Source organism: Fragaria vesca, linkage group LG4 (genome assembly GCF_000184155.1).
Source record: "Fragaria vesca subsp. vesca linkage group LG4, FraVesHawaii_1.0, whole genome shotgun sequence".
Taxonomy (NCBI): Eukaryota; Viridiplantae; Streptophyta; class Magnoliopsida; order Rosales; family Rosaceae; genus Fragaria; species Fragaria vesca.
In genome coordinates this window covers 22,032,235-22,051,886 of record NC_020494.1, presented here as the reverse complement: position 1 = coordinate 22,051,886, position 19,652 = coordinate 22,032,235, and the positions used below count along the sequence as shown (strand labels likewise).

The following is a 19,652-nucleotide window of genomic DNA, read 5'->3' as shown; positions in this document are numbered from 1 at the left end:
ACCCGACCAACGTTATCATTTTGGACACAATTTCACATCTGCTGATCAAGTTATGTCATGTCACACTTAGAATGGCTTACTCAAACAAAAAAGATAATTCATCCAAATTGCACCCCATAACCATACTCCATATTACAAAATGAGCCAAGTTAAGTCATATTCCGTTACTCACATAATTTAGATCTAAGCAAAATTGACTGTAATTACGTTTAATCATTTATGAGATAGATAGTCCGAATACTCTCAAAACTAACTTATCTACAATACACATTGATATTTCAAATTTCCAACGCACGTCTTATACATTCTTCAATCTTGTCCACCGCTATCGATTATTCGAACATTACTTGTGACCTGAATCACAAAATTTACACATATGTTGAGACCATTATACATATATATTAGATTCATAGATCTTAATGATCCACATGATGTCATGAATCTACGCATGTGTCGTGTATTTAATTACGACTGTAAAATTGATAATATTTACATTTTCATTGGTTGGGCCTGGCCTTACCTGTGCTTTCTGATCGGGCCTCACATCACAAATTGTCTTTTTGACCTTTCGTTTTAAACAGGGTCAAAAAGTTATATCCACCAATAAAACCAAAAAGAGGTCAAAAGGCTTCAGACTCTCTCCAGTAATCGGACGTCTGAAATCGGCCGATCAAAATAAACACTTCCATTTCATTACAACTCCAAAAAAAAAAAGCTCCCTTTTTTATTTTCCCCTCTTTCTTCTTCTCACCCTACGAGCTTCGCTTTTGGCCGGAATCGCCAATGAGATTAGGGTTCCTCCTCCGGTGATGCCTGGTTTTCCTTCCCTCACTGAAAGCCCTAATTTTTCCGATTGAAAAAAAAAAACTAGGGTTTCCGATTTCGAACATGTCAGGGTCTTCCAGGGGAAACGTCACCATCACTCTTGGGCGCGGCCAGGTATGTACACACCCATCTCATCGATTATATGATTCTGCTGCTAAAAATTGTTACTTTGTTTGGTAAATTTGAAACCCAGTTTGAGTTTTTTCACATTTTACTTGTTGTTACTGAACAAGGTTTAGGCTTTGATCAGTTTGATGGTTTTGGTGGAGGTGAAAGTGATTAACTTGTGTTGATTATGTGACAGGTTGTAAAGAGGTCTGTTACGGGTTCAGGTGCTGAGTCTCTTCCCACAGCCGGGGCGAAGCGGTCGGTTAGAGATAGGTTAGGGAGTAATGCAGATAGCTCTGTGTCGAATGGGAGTTCACGCAGCAGCAACAAACGGTGTGTTCTTGTTTACTTATGTTTTTGGTGTGTGGATAGCTACTGTAGCTTTGAATGTTGTAATGTGTGTGCCGTAGGAGATTGTAGTGTTGATTCGATTAAGTTATGTGTTTATGCTATGTGTGAGTGTTATAGTTTGCTGACAAAGAGTTAAACAGTTTACTTCCTATGTGCATGAACTTCTCGCACAAATCATACTAATGATCTTATATTACCTTTTCTGCAGGCAGCGTGGACATGGTGGTATGTCAAGTATGAACTCCAATGGTTTTGATGGTAATAAGCTTACTGTGGAGCAATTGCATTGTCACTACCTTACTGTATTAAATTTCTAAGTTCTAACCTCTGCCTTTAAATCCACAAGATGCGCGCATTGGTAAAGATGACCTCCGGTTTAAACTCATGCAAAAAAATGCATTTAGACGAGCTTTGAGTGATGATGATGATGATCAGAGGCATGGAGATCTTCGTGAGAAGCTGACAAAGGCAGTTCAGCGTCCTGTTCCTAGTGTTGAATCACGGGCACAGCAGCGCCTGCCTGAACCTCAAGAGAGTGGTTTCTTTAGTCGAGTTTCTTCTACGAGAAGTGCCGATGATTTGCCTCATATGGACTCGTTGAGAAATTCTTATTCTCCTTGGACACTGGACCATTTACGACGAAGATCCCCAGAGAGAGTTCAAGTCACTTATAGGGGTCTCTCCCCTCAGAGGAATGTAGAAGACTTGCAGAGAAGGCCATTAAATAGGACATATGATGATGTCAGATCTGTTCCATATATGAAAAAAGATGTTTTAGATGCTACAAGGCCTGCGACTACTGCACCTTTCATGTCTAATACTGCATTGCCTCCTGGACCTGCAAAGCATATGGCACCCGTCCCGCCCCATATGAACCAAGTTCCTCCGCTGAGTAGCACTGTACAGAAACCTCCATACGTGGTAAATGTCTTTTAACTTTTGCTGTTTGCTCTTATGTTTTGTTGCTCCACTCTAGCTTAGCCCATTGAGTATTGATGTTGTGGTAACTGAGTTGAATAGATTCTTTAATCTTATTTATGTTTTTGGTTATGTTTACGGTTCAAATATACATTTCAAAATATTGATCTTACTAGCTAAGTAGGCATTATCTAGAATTGAAGTAGGATACTAGGATTGAATATTAAGTTCTGTGTGCATTCTGCATGTCAAACTTCTTTCCTACAATTAGAAGCATCCCTATCATTCATGTTGCAAGCTTGCCCTGTCAAGTTGGTAAAGAAATGACTTAGGACAGCAGGCCATCTTTGACGTTCTGTAAATGGCAATTGCATGGCCAGTTTTCTGAAATAGATGGCTTTCAACAGGCTGATGATCACTTTAGTAAAAAGTAAATAGTATTGTTGCATCTGATCTTAGAGGGTGAGTCCCAGAAGCCATAGTTTTTGGTAGGCTCTGCAGAACCATCAAAATACAAGTTGGATACGCTGGTTTCTGGAGGACTGATCCAAAACATGCACACAGGCATTGAAGGTCAAATTTTTAATGAGTGAACATTTTTTTTTTTCTAGGCTTATGCTTGATGGTTTTTGTCTATGAAATTTTTTTGCCTTTGTCCTTGGAGATTGATGGGAACAAATTACCTTGCTTTAATTCTGTCCTGAGCTTCTTTTGCACTATAATTACTATTACTTAAAGGTTGCTCATATATGACGTAGTGTCATCTCTTTAACTGATAATTATGCTGTGCTAGAATATGTTAAACTTGAACTGTTTCACCTTTTGGTTATGGTCCTATTACGCAATTCATGTGCTAGTAATCTGCTTATGTCACCATGTGCCTGTAGCTACTCTTTTGTTCACCTCTATAATCTTTGTTTCCTACCTCAGTCTTATTATTTTCGTTGAGTTTTTACCTTTTCTGGGTGTTGTTTGTAGGGTGATGAACAGCAGACAGTAGATGGCTTGCTGCAACATCTCGGATTGGGAAAATATGCCATTATATTCAAGGCTGAGGAAGTATGTTTCTTGCTCTCTGTTTCTAGTATGTTTTGAGGATGTTTTAGATTTTGGTTTCTATTTCATTATATCTTGTATTATATCAATCTCTCATGTGTTCATTACCTCACTACTTGGTAGTGGAGTGGTCTTATGACTATCTTAAAGCTCGTCTGGTAGTTGTAGGGTCCAACATAGGAAATAAACAATATTTCCCAAACGAAGCAGCGTGTGTTTCTTGAATAATATCTGAAATCATCACTCACCTAGATGGTTAAATATTGGAGTTTTATTAGGTAACACTAATAGTGAGTGAAGGAGACAATAAGTTTATGAAAAATTTTCATTTAGCTTATTGGTAACATCTATGTCATCTGCAGATTGATATGACTGCATTGAAGCAGATGGGAGAAAATGACCTCAAAGAGCTGGGAATACCTATGGTACTTACATTCTTCTTTTCTTTTCTGTTCTTCTGTTACTTTGGTCACATATGGATTAGCTGTGGAGTTTTCTGAGACTTTGTCGCATTAATTCTGTAGTGTACTTATGTTTCTCTCTGATAAAACATCTATTGAATTGTTTGTCTTACTGCTGCATTGCATTGAGATATTACAGTTGGTAGACGTCACACTTTATCAGAAGTCTGCCTGTGTGACCATGCATTTTATGACCTATGAGTTGGTGGTGATGAATGTAATATAGGGTTTATGGAGTGGAGCTCCATCTATTGTTGTTCTAGTTCTTACAAGAGTGATATTATTGCAGGGACCTAGGAAAAAGCTCCTGCTTGCTCTCTTGCCTCATTCCAAGCGGCCACTGGCCACAAATTTACGTTAGGAGCCGATTTGTTGCGATTACCAGTTACTTTGCTATGATTGAGAGATCTCGTGCCTCATTCCCAGCAACTTTCGCCATAAATACAAGTTAAAGGCTGATATGTTGTGAGCATTAGTTAGTGTCCTATGACTGAAAGGTCTATGTTAGGAAGTCTTTTACATGAAATGATGCAGCTTATGTACTAATCATTTGCCATAATTTAAAGTATGGAAAACTGCTTTTGTTTATACTAATTGATGGTAACAACAAATTTTGCGATGTAGGATTTCATTCCTTTTTCTTTCTTTCTATTCAAACTGGAAATTGTTATAGACTGCTGTTCATATAATTTATATGTGATCTGATGAAGAGCTTGAGCATGAGGATGAATGTTGTTTCCTGTCTTTCTTCTGTGCTCACTTACAGTCACAATGGGGGCTTATTAAAATCTCTGGGTTTTATGTAGTAGAAGTACTAGTGTACTACTGTACAAAAGAAATCAGATTATTATGTTCTTTTATAGAATTTATTGTGAAGTCTGTGGATGAAAAACTGTTGGCTATGACTTTTGGGATTAAAAGTAAAATATATTGTGATACACATGTATGAATGATCTGCTGCATCTCTTGGCTGGTTCTGAGAAATGAGTAACCTACAGATGAACAACATTTTTACGTAAATGTCAACTGTGTAGTGCTCCATTGTTTGCCACCACGAGCGAATTAGGGAGATTTAAAAAACATGCTTAAGAAAGTTCATCCACTAATTGTTTTGATCGATCAGACTGCAACAGCTTAGTACGAAGTTTCTTATATCAATCATACACAGAACTGATGTGCTTTCCTTTCGGCTTCAAACAAAACTCTAGTAAGAAAGTAATATGAAAATGAATTAGAGTATTTACGGCATGTGTTTTATTGTTTCAATTCCACTATGAACTTTTCCACCCCTTTCACCTTGAAATGACTGGTCATCAAATTGGACTAATCTTTGGTTCGTTAACTTGAGTCATGTTGTTTTCACTAACAGTGCCAGTAATTGGTGGAAGCAATTAAGAATTGGGGTGGCAAAACTTGCTGACAGTGCTTTAATGGTTGAGGGTTTAGAGTTTAGTGCATGTAATAGCTATCCACACAGATCCTTCTGCGTTCCAAAAGGGCCTTGGATCGATTCAAATTCAGCTGCATACCACGCACAGAAAGACAAAACTAACATCAAAGCTACATAGAAGCCTAACATAGAGATTTCAAATTATCCACTATCCAATCTCACAAGTGTGTATAGGATCCCATCTTTGGGGATGATATGACTCGTATACGTACAAACACTACACCTCATTTAACTTTTCCAGTTCTGATCTGAACTAAACAGATAAACTAATACTCATAATGAAATGCTGCCTCAGTCAACTTTGGCTTTCTTTGTGGATTAATAAACAATTGAGATTTGTTTGGAGATTAGTCCAGAAGGGAAGCAATCAAGGAAGATTGTATGGGAGAAAAGGGTTTAATTTGGGGGGCTTAGCTTGATGGTAGGGCCAACAATTTCCTGATGATCATAAACATTAATCAACCCATTTTAGGATAAATGAAATGGAATTAGATGAGATCAATCAATCAAGTAAACCAACCCACCACCCACCTATATGGCAGTAGCATTAGCAATAGCTAGCCACCATAACCCAATTACCCAATTACTAATATCTAAGTATCATCCTCCTCATAGAGTCATAGCCTCATATTATTCCACATGTTTAAGATAATTAGAAATGCTTGATGACAACATGCTTACTTGGAATTCTTCCCCTAAGAATATACGCAATTTGAAATTTTGGGAATTTTGGAGACTAGAAGTTACAAAAGCAGTGGGAATTTGATGATCATATCAGCATGAGAGATCTATTGGTGGAAGAAAGTCCACCCAATATGGAGATCTAGGCTAAAGACAATGGAATAACAACACAATCTAAATTAGTTTCTAAAATGTGTAACCCAAAGTTACAAAAAGTGGGTCCAATTAGAACAACTGTCCTTCCTTAATGCCTCACTTATTCATAGATTAATATTAGATGATGACTTGTTTCACCTGAAAACATATGCTTTTGGATATTTTAAAATTGGCTTGTGCCTGCTTCTCTATGAAGATATGCCCAGATCTCATCCAAAGACCCTTATTAGTATATATGCTGACCTCATTTGCCCACTTCCTTTTTCTTAATATATATCTTCCTTTGTTTAGCAACTACTCTCCCTTACTATAATTAAGTGCATCAATTCACAAACATGGTCAAGATCACACACATATTCTAGTTTATCAATTAACCACATTAATAAAATGGGTTTTAGGATAATCACCCAGAAGTTTCATCAAGTGCTGAATAATCACAATTGCTACACACCCAAAAATTGTTAAACTAAATTACATTATTGGTGTTTCTTGTAGTGGATGGGACTGGGCACCAACAGCTGTAAACTATAGAGTTATATACTTATTTATGTCAAGCTTTTGGGTAGATGACAATGCATGAATCCACTGACTCATTGAGTCTTTGTAAAATAATCTACTTAACATATTCATTTCAGTACAGTAAGTTCTTTGACTTTGTGTTTAGTTGCAGTTAATCTATACCATAGTAACTTTAATCTTTCTCTCTAACCCCTTTAAGAATTGGAATATATAGCCCCAAGTGGTGTATATATTCTAAAGTGATTAATTTAGAAGCTTTTGGTTTGGCTTTCCTCGTTAACAATTATGAAACAGAACAAGTCTGAATGATGGAGAAGTTCTTGTTTCATGTGTGTATCTAATCTAAGTATATCTACCACATTTATAAACAAGATTAGAAAAGTAATATTGCATGAGACGGCTTCTCATGATCTGACTTTTCTTTTGTGTCTTTTTTTATATGCCCCATTCATGAATAAAAATGAATACCATTTATTTACTTAGAGATGCAATGCATCGGTGGAAACCATAGAGGTTACTATAAAAGGAACACAAGCTAGCCAAACTACAAAGCACACAGAGTTTCCCACAATATATACAAACATTTACAGAGAAACCAACAATGGAAAACACCTGTGAATCTGAAGATCAACATGGCTACTCTGCAGGCTCTTGCGTCGATCATGAGCACAAGAAGCTCAGGCTGTTTGGTTTTGAGCTCAATCCGTACAAGAACGTCGACGAAAATATCAAAGCTGAAGGAGACGAGAGCGTAAACTCGTCAAACACATGGAAAGCATCAACCAGCAGCGAAGCCGAGCAACTTGACAACAAGAAGTTCGAGTGTCAATACTGTTTCAAGGAGTTTGCGAATTCACAAGCGCTTGGTGGACATCAGAATGCGCACAAGAAGGAGAGGATGAAGAAGAAGAGGCTTCAGCTCCAAGCAAGAAAGGCCAGTATCAACTATTACCTTCAACCTTTCCAGACTTTGAATCATCCTCATGGTTCTGCTGCATCAGCTTCATGGTTCTATGATCCCTCCTCGTATGTTAACAATACCGAACACTTTACGCTCCATGAAGAATCCCAAATCAGCTTCAACCCGTACGATCAAAATGGATCGAACGAGTCTGCTGCCCAGGTTTCTAATTGGTATGCTTTCCCTGGAGCAGCTCAGTTTCCTTACCAAGAACTAGATGATCAATCATCTAGGTTCACTTTGACACAAACAGATAGATCAGGAGAAAGTAGACCTGTGATCTTCACTAAGCCTAATTCGGCTTTACCTGCTTCGACTACTCAAAGTTCATGTAAACCTTTGGATCTTCAGTTAAAGCTTGGCTTGCCATCGAAGATACGAAGATCATCTAGAAGTGAAGTTTAGCTCAACATGATGGTCGAGTACTGATTGAACAATCCCATGTCTTCTCCAGAATATACTATTAGATTTATTTTTAATCTTCCAACTATAGTTAAGAAAGAAAGCAGAAGAAGAAACTGATCGAATCACATTTGCAGTTTTCATACGTACAAACACATGATTTGATATCTATATATAATAGGCAGATTAAATACAGATGTAGTTGATTGCAGAGATATATATATATGTTCTTTGCTGCCAATTGGTTGTATATAGTACGTATATTTGTACGTAAGTACGTACGTAGTACTAATTACCTAACAATTACGTACAGTGTTGGAATGAACTTCAAATCTTTACTCATCGGTTTATATATTTTTTCTTTCTCGTCTCTCTTTCACCTCTTTCATCTTGGCACGTGGTATTGAAATATATATTATGCAATCTCCAACTCGTCATATGTAGATTATAGACCAACAATAGTGTTCACTTGGTCAGTAATTGACTAAGAGATTCATGATCAGTCACCGTTAGATGTTAATCTAAGGGTGGAGAGAATTATTTTTAAGTTGAGTTGTTTTATTTTCAACCTTTGGTTGCAAATCTAACAGTGACTGACCATGAATCTATTGATCAATTACTAACTAAGTGAACACTACTGAAATCCAGTAGTGTTCACATGATAAGTCACTGACCAAGAGATTCATGTTCAGTCGCCATTAGATTTACATCCAAGGGTTGAAAACAAAACAACTCTACTTAAAAATAATTTTCTCCGCCCTTAGATTTAAATCTAATGGTGACTAACCATGAATCTCTTGGTCAGTCACTGATTAGGTGAACATGACTGTTGATAAATCTATCTCTAACTGCTACTAGCTAGGCCCTCAAAAGTTTCACCAAATTGTAAACTTTCATAATTATCTTTAATGAACTAACTAACACAAATAAAAACAAGGGCTGTTATAGTAAAAGCAAAATAAAAATCAAAACAAATTAAATAAATAAATAATTATAAAAACTATCACGAATAAATGTATAATACGGTAAACTTATTTAACCGCTCACGCTTATATTTAGGTGATCGTGATCGTGATCGTGATTTTGTGCAAATATGCACGGGTAGAAGGCTAGTATTAATAAAACCAGAAGGCTTTTGCAATGATTAAATTTTTGAGGTACCACAAATTGTCCTTGATTTATTAAACACTAAAAAACTTGAATTTAATGTCTAAAGGTTTAAATTGTAATTTCAAAAATATAAAACAGAAAAAGAAAAAATAATAAAGCAGAAAAAAACGTGGAGATCAAAGATTTTTGAAAATGCCAACTGTATTCTAACTGCACAAGCAGTTAAAGACACGTTTACTAACTTGCAATGGAAATTATCATGAATCGGTATCAACAACAATCGGTATCAACAAGAATCGGTATCAGAATATTTCATACCATTCTATTGTTTACTTACCATAAGGAATCAAAATATGAATGGAAATAATTATGATTGATGTTGTTTACTTACCATATGGAATCAGAATTAAAACTAGTTTGATTACTAAAATACCCTTACAAGAAATGAATTGAAAATACCCTTAAAATATAATATATATATATATATATAATATATATATATAATATATATATATATATATTTTAAGGTTAGGTAATTTAGAGATATTATAATTATGTGAGGATATTTTAGAGAGAAAAAATTGATTCTATTACCTTGATTCTGATACCCATCTCTCCCCTTGGGTATCGAATAAGGGGTTTCATCAGGAATCGATTCCTGATAAGCAAGTGGGACCCACATCTATTCCAATACCTTGATATGTTAGTAAACATCGGAATTCACTCATTATGGAATCAATTACACCACTCTCAATTCCATTCCAAGTTAGTAAACATGCCCTAATTGAAGTCATAGTCTGAGAAAAAGGAAACAAAAATCAAACCATTTATATAAAACAACAAAAAAAGGCAATACTCTTTGTCAGTAAGTGCTTGTCTAAATATATGTATTTTATAAAAATTCTCGATATTATTTCAGGACTTCTAGATGCTTATTGTAATCAGGGGTTCAAGCTTCACGTCATCCTCCCTTCAAAACGACAGATTAATTAAGGCTTGAGGGCAGCCACGCTATCCTTTTAAAAAATAAAATAAAGAAAAAAAAACAGATTAACGCTAGTAAATATTATGGTTGATACATTTTGCTTCATTATGCAATATGTATTGCACTAACGCTACTAAATAATAAATTAGTTGAAGTGTGTTCAACCAAAACTAAATACTCTTGGTTAACAAACTCATCAGCTCATCAACAAGGAGGTTTTAGTTGTTTTACATCATGGTATATGACAAGAAAAGTTTGTTCTTAATTTGGTTTTGACCCATTCCAGCAGAATCGTTAATATTCTAGAAGAGGATCTCAAATTTGGGGCATGGAATGTGGATCTTATAATACACAAATGAGAACACTTCATAGCCATCCAATAATTAATTAACAATGGATGTTCATGTTATTGTTTAATTTGAAGTGTTTTGTTTGAATAACCTTTGTGATCATTATTACTAATTAAACAAGTTGTTTGAATTATTCTTTGTCACTCGAATAAGGGAGATGGCTTTATATCGTGACAAACGAAAGGTTTTGATTCGATGGCTTTTCTAACACATTTGCTTAGTTTTATATACATGGACATGGAGTTGAATTCGACATTACGATATACATAAAGCTCCATGTACGTTCATAATATAATCGTAACAAACTCTCAAAATCAGTTTGTTTTAATTGTTGTATTTAAACAGGTAGTGGTAGTCGATCGGTCCAATAATAAACCGCGCGCGCTCACCTAATTGATATTAAAATTGCTAATATATGCTATAACTAGTACTTTGCTTCGTCATCATCAAATATTCACCTAAAGCAGGCTAGCTAGCCAGGAGATCATTATATGTTTCGTAACTGACTTATTAGCCTTGCTAATCTTGATTAATATATCTACTTTAATTGAGTTACGTACAATGACAACCATATATACATATCTGGTACATGCACTGATGCACATTGTATACGGAAACATGCACGTGCTGTGTGACTCATACTCTTGTGTTTTATTTTTCAACGTACGTATCTGCTAAAAATGTATATTTGTAACTTGTGAAATGAATTATAGGCATTGAAAAATATAGTCCATTAGTCATAGCCTCGTGGGTGAGAAACGGATTGAGAGAAAATCAAATCAGACCATATATTCAATAAGCGGACAGCATTAGTCGTCCGTTTTCAGGTTCGGCAGTACGTAAGTCTTATTTTTATCTTTCAGTTTGTTGTCAATTGAAAACAGAGAATCGATATCTAATGCAAATGATGGAGTAATTGACCTAAAAACTTTAGCAATAGAAAAACTAAGACATTTTCTTTTGTATATGCATTTCAAGAAATTAGAGGCTATTCTAGTCGTCTATAGAGAACCTTGAAGCAATATTTAGCACGTTTTTAGTTAGTGGTATTCTTCAGGCCGGTGTGTACATTTTGCCTAACACACTAGATCACAGATCATAATTCTCAATCTTGTCTTTGGGTCTTCGGCTATATAAAATCGTTGCTTTGCAAAACATTATTTCGAGTTTCCTTTTTTGGGCCGTTACGTAAGCCTGGTACAAGTTCGTGATGCTTGGGCCTGTTATGACTGGCTTGGCCTCTTAATCGCAGTGGCACCTGATGATGATCATGCTATCAACTTATCATATATATGCGCATTATCGGGAGGTGTGCTCTTACTTGGCGCAACTGTATTTTGACGGTGGTGTCGAATGTTGGTGATAAAACCCTAGCTAGCTAGCTAGCTCTTACATGGTTCAAGGTGCATTCTATCCCGATGTGATTGAACCCTCTCCGGCCACCACCAGCTGGAAGTAGAAATATTTGAAGGTCGACTACTCACTCCCACACCCTCAAGAGCCATCATAATGTCGGAGCAGGCTTCCACGAGGACATGAAATTCAAGCTCATCAATTGAACTACTTAAACAGTTAAATTTCTCTTCAAGGACGATCGAGGTTCGCCAATATATATAGCGGTGAGAGTCGTTGTAGGTGGTGATGTTAACAGCAGAAAATGCTTTGGGAAACTAAGAAACGTCCACTGAGATCTCTTTAATTCTACAATCGATCAAAGTAGCTTGCCATGGATTGTATGATGAGAACTGGCAAGCATTAGCATGGTTTTCGGCTTCGAGATCAGTTGAGAGTTCAAAGGGCCGGATCAAAGAACATGTACATGCATATATTCTCACGACGTGTATGGTGTATCTCAGAGCTGTAAGATCCATTGACAGCCAAACCCTACAAGTTCAAAAATGATGAGTTGCTTGAAGATAGGTGTCCGCTGTGTGTAAATGAAGTTGTTTATATATGATCACTTTACATCAAAGCCTCCTTCAACAATCGCGTAGGAATAGTACGTGATTTGCATTTTACGCCTTTTACCCAAATGCTCGAGTCGAATCTGCTGTACTGTGTATTGTAGCTGGTGGATATATATATCTGGACCAGAAGATATATACCTAAACCACACACCATGGTTTAGAGTTATATTGTACATTTAATTTCTTCTTTAAATGATATATGGCTTATATAGTTTAGTCAATCATATGATGGAGATGAACCAAGAAGTCACTTCTCATGTCTTTGCTGTGAATAGACAAGAAAAAAAGGTTGCTTGGTTTCAAACTACGAGGTTGTTACTTGTTAATTAGGTTGTGAAATATCCGAGATCCTTATCAACGCCTATAAATTGATTAAATTCAATACAAAGATCAATATCTGTGGTAGAGGTTAAGAATGAGAAGGAGTTCCATCGCATCTCTGTATCTGTCACCCTGTCAAACGTACTTGCTCCCTTTGAAGTCTTACTGATGTTGAAGACAGATCCAAAATAGATTTACTTATAGCAGCTAGATCTTGGTTAGGAGAGGGGTCACCCTCTGGATCCTGATTCTTAAAGAACATACAAATCTTCCTGTCAAAGCTCATAGCAGCTAGCAAGTGCCCAACTCAAAACAAAACAAACTTGACAATATGATTGAGCTGTTTTAACTCTTAAGTTTAACAAAGATCTTAAGGAAAATGAAAGCCTAATTAGTTTAACAAAGATCTTAAGGAAACTTGACAATAATAGTGTGAATCCCACCAGCTCATATATGTAAGCATAAATAGTTTAATGATCCAATAATGATTTCAGAAAATGTATTAATTCGATCACGAGTTTGGATTAAAAATGAATGTATGTGGTCGTTTAATCACCATGTAATCATGCTTAGTAAAATCTAAATCGGCAGAGAGAGAGAGCATGTGGCATATGCAGCCACCCCTATGAGGTCTTAAACCAGCATTTTCTTGCTGTCTCCATATCTTTTGTGCAGCTAGGGCAGTTCAAAACTTCAAGTATGGTTGCATATTTTTATACATGGAACATGACACTAGGCACTTGCCTTGCTAGCTCCTTTTGTTTTTGTTCTTTGTTTTCTTGATGTTTTAGCATCAACCAATGTCCATGGGGCAACATTAGAGCATCTCCCACTATAAGCCAAATTTCAAGCTAAATTTAGCTTACAAAACAAGAATATTCTATATAATCTTTTTCTAACTTACCAAATTCTTTCACCATAAGTTAAATCCTTGGTCAAATTAAGAGTATTTTAGCTTACGAAACACTCTCACCGTAAGCCAAATCCTAAGGTAAAACCATTTTTTTTCTTTTGTTATATATTTGTTTAATTCAATAATTAACCATGAAAAAAAATTTATATAAATATATTTGATATGGGGCTCATATGAAAGATCTCGTCGAGATCGTCGCGATGGTATAAAATTTTGTTAGTAACAAATTTTTAATTTAGAATTTTTAATTTAGATGCTAGTGTAAATTAGAAGAATAATATTTAAAATTGAATAAAATAAATTTGGCTTTTTAGCCTATGGTTAGTGATTGGTCTAGCTAGCCTGTCCTCTATGATCTCACTATATTGGTTAGATTTTGTACCAAATAAATAAATAAATTAGGTTTTCAGCTTCATTAGGTAGTGGAGTTGGAGCAATAAAAGAGAAAAAATGTAGATGATAGCAACTTCATCAACACTAATTAACTAGAGTCAACTATTTGGTGATGAGATAGTTATTCGGTGATGATATATCGTTGATCGATTGTTTTTTGAGAGTCCACTTGAACTTATTTATAGTAAAACTTTGATAATAAAAGAAAAAATGATAGATTGTAAAATGAAAGCTGACATTTAAATAACAGTGAATAAGATGAAAGACGACACGTAAATGACAGTTGTATGACATATAATCGTGCATAGACATACCTTTTGATCTAAGAAACGTCCGATCGTGATCGAATCTAAGATCGACAGTAATTTTTTTTTATAAACAATTCAATACCATACCTAAAAATGTGAGATCAATTTCAGCTAGAGCATGATGACATATTTCCCAAAATTCATGACAGTAATAATACTTTCCCAGAAAATATAAAAACCAATAAATATTATCAACCATAATAATAATTACTAATCAAAATCACAAGGTCAAGTTTCTCACTCAAACCCACCCCACTGATTGTGATTTCAATTACTTAGCTTTTCAGCATTGATTTATCAGCCAATAACAAACCCCCCCCGTTTTTGAACCGAGAGCATCTCCTTACACACCACACGCGCCGCTCACGTGCGGCCGATTCCAACCGAAGACGTCAACGTCCCCCGTGTGCACTACGCACCCCTGCGCACGTTACCCACAGTCCACTCGTTTTCAAATTTCAAGTTGGGAAAAATTAATTAATTAATTAACGAAATTGATGGATTAACAATATTAACTAATATGACACCTAATTTCCCCCTCCAATTTCTTTGTCTTTTCCCTCTCTGCTCTAATCTCCAATCTCTCTCTCTCTCTTTCTCTCTCTCTCTCTCTCTCTCTACAGCTTGGATGAGCATGGAGTCCATCTCTCTCCAGCGATTCTAGGGTTTCCAAGGCTGGCCTGATGCTACAGCTCTCGGAAATGAGGCTGATTTCCACTTCGGAATCGTGAAAATTTCGCGGTGTAGGGTTTTGGTGAACAGCTCCTCCTCCGCCGGCGAATTTGAATTCGGAAAATGCCGTCGAACAACAAATCGAAATCGGAGAAGCCCGAAGCTGCGAAACAGCTCCGGCGAGACCCCTATGAGGTCCTCGGCGTCTCCAGGAACTCCACCGACCAGGAAATCAAAACCGCTTACCGGAAAATGGCCCTCAAGTACGTTCTTGGTTTTGGTTTCAGCTTCTTTGAGCTCAAGATTAGGTTTTCTGTGTTTTTTGATATATCAATTTCTGAAATTGGCAGTTTGGATTTTATAGTGTATATCTTTGTTTGGGGTTTATAGCTTATGTAAGAGTGAATGTTGATAATTTTTGCCTAGAATTTACGAGTTCTGGAATAGACTTTGAGCATTTTGTTGAATTCTAACTAGAAATGGAGGTCTGGGGGTGTGTTGGTGAGTAGTTGTAGGTTAAAAGAGAGCAGATTTGTGGTGAAAGATTCAAGATTGTATCGGAATGGAAGATAAGCTTGGGATTTCCGGAGAGTATTAAGAGTTTAGATTTCTTTCTTGTTGGGTGTGGACTGTAATACTGAGTGTAAAGACCATAGAGCTTTGGTTGTGGGAATGAAAATTGGATAATTGGATTGAAAAGAATGATGAGATGTTCTGCGAGGGATGTAATTAGTCTTGTTTCTCATTATGGCCAAGGATCCACCATTACGGCATTGCTGACTGAGTCTTAGTATCTGGTGGGATTAGTAAACTCAAATATCTGGTCTTTAGTATGGTGATCTCTGTAAAATACAATATCCAGTTTACTCTAAATGGGGAGAAGTGACCCCAGTAGTTCACTCTGGTCGAACTTAATGACCTGCCAACAAAAGTAAGAATAACTTTGTTTGTTTTTATTTGGTTGAAGAATAACTTTGCATGAGAGCATCTCCTTTCTTTCCAAGAAATCAGAGAATCTACTTTAGCAGTATTGTTCTTCCACATTACACTGAAAGCAGCCGCAATGCCAAGGTTGTTTAACTATTTAAAGTATCAAGTTGGAGGAGAAAGTTTAGACGTTTTGGACTTGGTTTTTGAAAAAGTTGGTGCCGTGTGTCTTTGTTCGTTGTGCTTATCAGTCAAAATGTGATTTTATGTAATGTTAAGTTGTATCAAGAAATTTCATGTTCTCTTATATTATGTGTTGATGTCTTCTTGCTATTTTCTTGTATACTGTAGAGGATTTGAAATTGTGTGTTGGCCTTAGTCTGGTGGTAAGGTGTGTTTTGAGTTGGCTTGTGAGGGTTCAAATAGAGATAAAGAAATAGAAAATACATATATTGATAATGTTCACAATTCGTCATTGCAGGTACCATCCTGACAAGAATGCAAATGACCCTAAAGCAGCTGATATTTTTAAGGAGGTCACATTTTCTTATAATATCTTGTCTGATCCAGACAAACGGCGGCAGTTTGACACATCTGGCTTTGAGGTGAGATATTTTTGGCATGCTGTTGGACTATTGGATCTTAATTTCCTGTATTTTGATCAGATTCACATCTTATGGCTGTTGGCATGGCATTTGTTCCTCTTCTTAGCATTTATTTAATATGGATTCTTAGCATGTATTTAATATTGATTCCTAGTCAAAACAATCTTTTTTCTTGGCTTAGCATGAGTATTTGTTGCTGAATATGATTCCCTTGTTTGTTACTCAGGCTGTTGAATCAGAAAGCCAAGAATTGGAGTTGGATCTTTCAAGCTTGGGTGCTGTAAACACCATGTTTGCTGCTCTTTTTAGGTTGGGTTGGCTTATTTTCTGCTTATTTAATCTTCAAAGTTACCTTCTCTTGGCTCTTAAGTGTAATAACTCCTTCTGATGGGGTCTTATGTACTTATGTTTTACACATTAGTAAACTCGGGGTGCCAATCAAGACTACTGTGTCAGCTACTGTCCTTGAGGAGGCACTAAATGGCATGGTCACTGTTCGTCCACTTTTATTGGGGCAGCCTATAACAAAAAAGGTATAAAACCCTTTATTTGGGCAAGTTATGTTCATTGTTCAGCTTATTTAGTGTATCTTATTGCAGGTTGAGAAGCAATGTTGTCACTTCTATTCAGTCGAAATATCTGAAAGCGAAGCACGAGCTGGATTGGTTTGCCAAGTGCATTCATCTGACAGAAGCAAGTTCAAGGTTCAATCTTAGATTCCTTAGTATATAATGTGGGATTTTATGAATTCTGTCTTGATTTGTGTATGTATCTTTATTCTGGTATCTTCTTGTTAATTCTTTTCTTGTTATCCACCGGTCTTGTAAAGTGTAGCTTTAAGTCTAAGCGACCCTTTAAAATTTAAATGCATTTGGACATTTTCCCTTTAATTAAATGCATTGGACTGTAATTTTTAGCCTGTGGTTTGGGGGAACTGTGCATTTTTCAGATGGTCTTAGTTTAAGTTTTTTATTTTACTCATACCATGCAATATATTGATTTTATATTTGATGTATCATATTACGGTTACTAGAATTGGAGTTCATATCTTATTACTAAGAAGTTCTGCATATGCTGTTTTCTTCACTTCCGATCATGGATAATCAGAAGTTAATATGCTGTCCTTTTGCAGTTGTTATATTTTGATCGGGAAGACAATGGTGGATTGGGCCTTTGCCTACAGGTACAAAAGTTGTCGCCTTCAGTTCTATTTACAGTTATGATATATTGGGTATTCAGGAATCATATAACGAGTTCCTTAACCCTTCCTATGAGCTTTCATCTATACATGTAAATCTTCCTAGCAGATGAGAATAAAAGAATAGGACAATTTTCTGAATCTGAATTCGACTTGTCTGTATCTGTGTCTGAATTTTGTTTACATGTGAAGAGACTAGAGAGGATCATTTCTTTTTCATCTTTCATAATTTACTTTGCTTTGGAGAGGGGTGGGGAGTGTGGAAGGAAGGATAAATAGGGGCCTACAGTGTTAATCCTTTCTTTCAGTAATGGACCCCTTACATATACAGAAATTGTGGTTGCAGAATAGCATTCTTTTCACTTATAGATCACATGGTCCAGTTTCCACACTTGTCAGTATAGTTGTTTTGGGAATGTACCTGTTTATTGTGTTTGGTTTATGCTGCTCATTTGTGATTATTATTGATACAGGAGGACAGTGCAAAAGCAGGAAAGGTTACATCTGCTGGGATGTATTTTCTTGGTTTCCCTGTGTATCGGTTGGATCACACATTGAACTCGGTGAGCCATTGGAATTGTGATATATATTCTGCTTTCAAATTTCATTTATCTATTGGTTGTTGATATAGTTTCATGTTTGTAATTTGAAATCGTTCTTAGTATGGGTTCTGGAAATGTTTTGTTTTCAGATGGCTGCTGCAAAGGATCCAGATTCAGCCTTCTTCAAGAAGCTGGATGGGTTTCAGCCATGCGAATTAACCGAGCTGAAAGCTGGCACCCATGTGTTTGCTGTTTATGGTCTGTAATTCCTTTTTTGACATAGCTTCATATGTTATGATTCTTGGTGTGGAACTTCAGAACCAACCTTTGTTCTATTGCAAATTGATTCCAGGTGACAACTTTTTTAAAAGTGCAACCTACACAATAGAAGTTCTTTCTTGTGAACCCTTTCTAGAAGAGAAGGAAAGTTTAAGGGCTGTGGAAGCTCAAATACTTACAAAACGTGTGGAGTTGTCAAAATTTGAGACAGAGTACAGAGAGGTAAACATCTTTGCCCAAGTCTTTTATCTGCTTAAGCACTGCAGATGCATCTATAAATTGCAAGAATCTTTGTCTTAGTTTCTCACATGGTGTATGCACAGGTTCTGGCACAATTCACAGAGATGACCAGTAGATATACACAAGAAATGCAAGAGGTGAAACTCTTTAAAAGTTTTTCCTTAACCCTGTTCAAGAATGGTGTTACATAGATTTGAAATACATCAACTAATCAGCATTTGCTCTTTGGGTTTCCTCAGATTGATGAGCTTCTCAAGCAGAGGAATGAAATACATGCGTTGTATACAACTGCTCCTCCAATAAAGCGGAGTTCAAGCAGGAGTAGAAATAGGGGTCATTCTAAGGAGGAAAAAGAAGATGCTCCAGTGAGAGAGAAGAAATCTACATTCAGAGATCGAACTAAGAAGAAGAAATGGTTCAACATTCACTTAAAGGTTGACAAAAGAAAACCTTGCTGACACAGTAAGTCGCAACATTTACTATTTACATTACAGTCTTTCCACATTGACTTGTAGGTTAGTTGCCTTAAGATTTCCATGTGCTGCAGTGAAGTACCCAATTTTTGGTTGTGGTGGTCTGGCATCCATTGAAGCAAAGTACAAGTCTGAGCTTTTGGTACAACAGAGTGTTGAACAATGATTTGGCTTCATTACTGTGGCATGGCAAAGTTTACAACAGCTCATTGTTATTGTAAATTTCTTTATTTATATCGGTATGCCCCTTGTCATTCTTTTTTGATCAAGTATGCCCCATTTATATTCACTTGTTCCTACTTTCTTTACCTCCCCGCCGTATTTATCTGTATATGTAAATTAGAAAGATCTATCTGAAGAAACCATGAAGATTTTCTCTTATTTACTCGGTTCTTGCTTCTTGGCATGAAAATTGCTTGCAAGACCTGGAGCTATCTTGAATATACATTTTGTTTCTCTAATCCTTACAACAACAGTAATT

At 36.3% G+C, this 19,652-nt stretch overlaps 3 protein-coding genes across 3 annotated transcripts; all 3 read left to right on the top strand.

Annotated features, from left to right (window-relative positions):
- Window positions 1-643: 643 nt before the first annotated feature.
- Window positions 644-4,438, top strand: LOC101296091. The gene is made up of 7 exons (XM_004297625.1): window positions 644-939; window positions 1,130-1,266; window positions 1,493-1,542; window positions 1,631-2,205; window positions 3,181-3,261; window positions 3,621-3,683; window positions 4,009-4,438. The coding sequence occupies exons 1-7, from the start codon at window positions 889-891 to the stop codon at window positions 4,078-4,080; spliced, it is 1,029 nt and encodes a 342-aa protein (XP_004297673.1). The 5' UTR covers window positions 644-888; the 3' UTR covers window positions 4,081-4,438.
- A 2,556-nt stretch (window positions 4,439-6,994) lies between these two features.
- On the top strand, window positions 6,995-8,230 carry LOC101295802 (zinc finger protein 5-like). Its single transcript, XM_004297624.1, has one exon. It carries the CDS (start codon window positions 7,127-7,129, stop codon window positions 7,889-7,891), a length of 765 nt encoding a protein of 254 aa, XP_004297672.1. The 5' UTR covers window positions 6,995-7,126; the 3' UTR covers window positions 7,892-8,230.
- Window positions 8,231-14,830: 6,600 nt separating this feature from the next.
- Window positions 14,831-19,652, top strand: LOC101295511 (chaperone protein dnaJ 16-like). The gene is made up of 12 exons (XM_004297623.1): window positions 14,831-15,170; window positions 16,316-16,439; window positions 16,666-16,748; window positions 16,861-16,972; window positions 17,039-17,143; window positions 17,572-17,622; window positions 18,111-18,200; window positions 18,329-18,437; window positions 18,532-18,680; window positions 18,782-18,835; window positions 18,938-19,160; window positions 19,246-19,652. Exons 1-11 carry the CDS (start codon window positions 15,031-15,033, stop codon window positions 19,154-19,156), a joined length of 1,236 nt encoding a protein of 411 aa, XP_004297671.1. The 5' UTR covers window positions 14,831-15,030; the 3' UTR covers window positions 19,157-19,160; window positions 19,246-19,652.

What these genes read in the sequence shown, in the direction of transcription:
- LOC101296091 (XM_004297625.1), top strand. Translation starts at nt 889, where the DNA reads ATGTCAGGGTCTTCCAGGGGAAACGTCACCATCACTCTTGGGCGCGGC. An exon ending in TCACGCAGCAGCAACAAACG is followed by an intron (nt 1,267 to 1,492) that starts GTGTGTTCTTGT and finishes CCTTTTCTGCAG; the next exon opens with GCAGCGTGGACATGGTGGTA. An exon ending in TTATATTCAAGGCTGAGGAA is followed by an intron (nt 3,262 to 3,620) that starts GTATGTTTCTTG and finishes TGTCATCTGCAG; the next exon opens with ATTGATATGACTGCATTGAA.
- LOC101295802 (XM_004297624.1), top strand. Translation starts at nt 7,127, where the DNA reads ATGGAAAACACCTGTGAATCTGAAGATCAACATGGCTACTCTGCAGGC.
- LOC101295511 (XM_004297623.1), top strand. Translation starts at nt 15,031, where the DNA reads ATGCCGTCGAACAACAAATCGAAATCGGAGAAGCCCGAAGCTGCGAAA. An exon ending in TGGATCACACATTGAACTCG is followed by an intron (nt 18,201 to 18,328) that starts GTGAGCCATTGG and finishes TTTTGTTTTCAG; the next exon opens with ATGGCTGCTGCAAAGGATCC. An exon ending in CCATGTGTTTGCTGTTTATG is followed by an intron (nt 18,438 to 18,531) that starts GTCTGTAATTCC and finishes AATTGATTCCAG; the next exon opens with GTGACAACTTTTTTAAAAGT.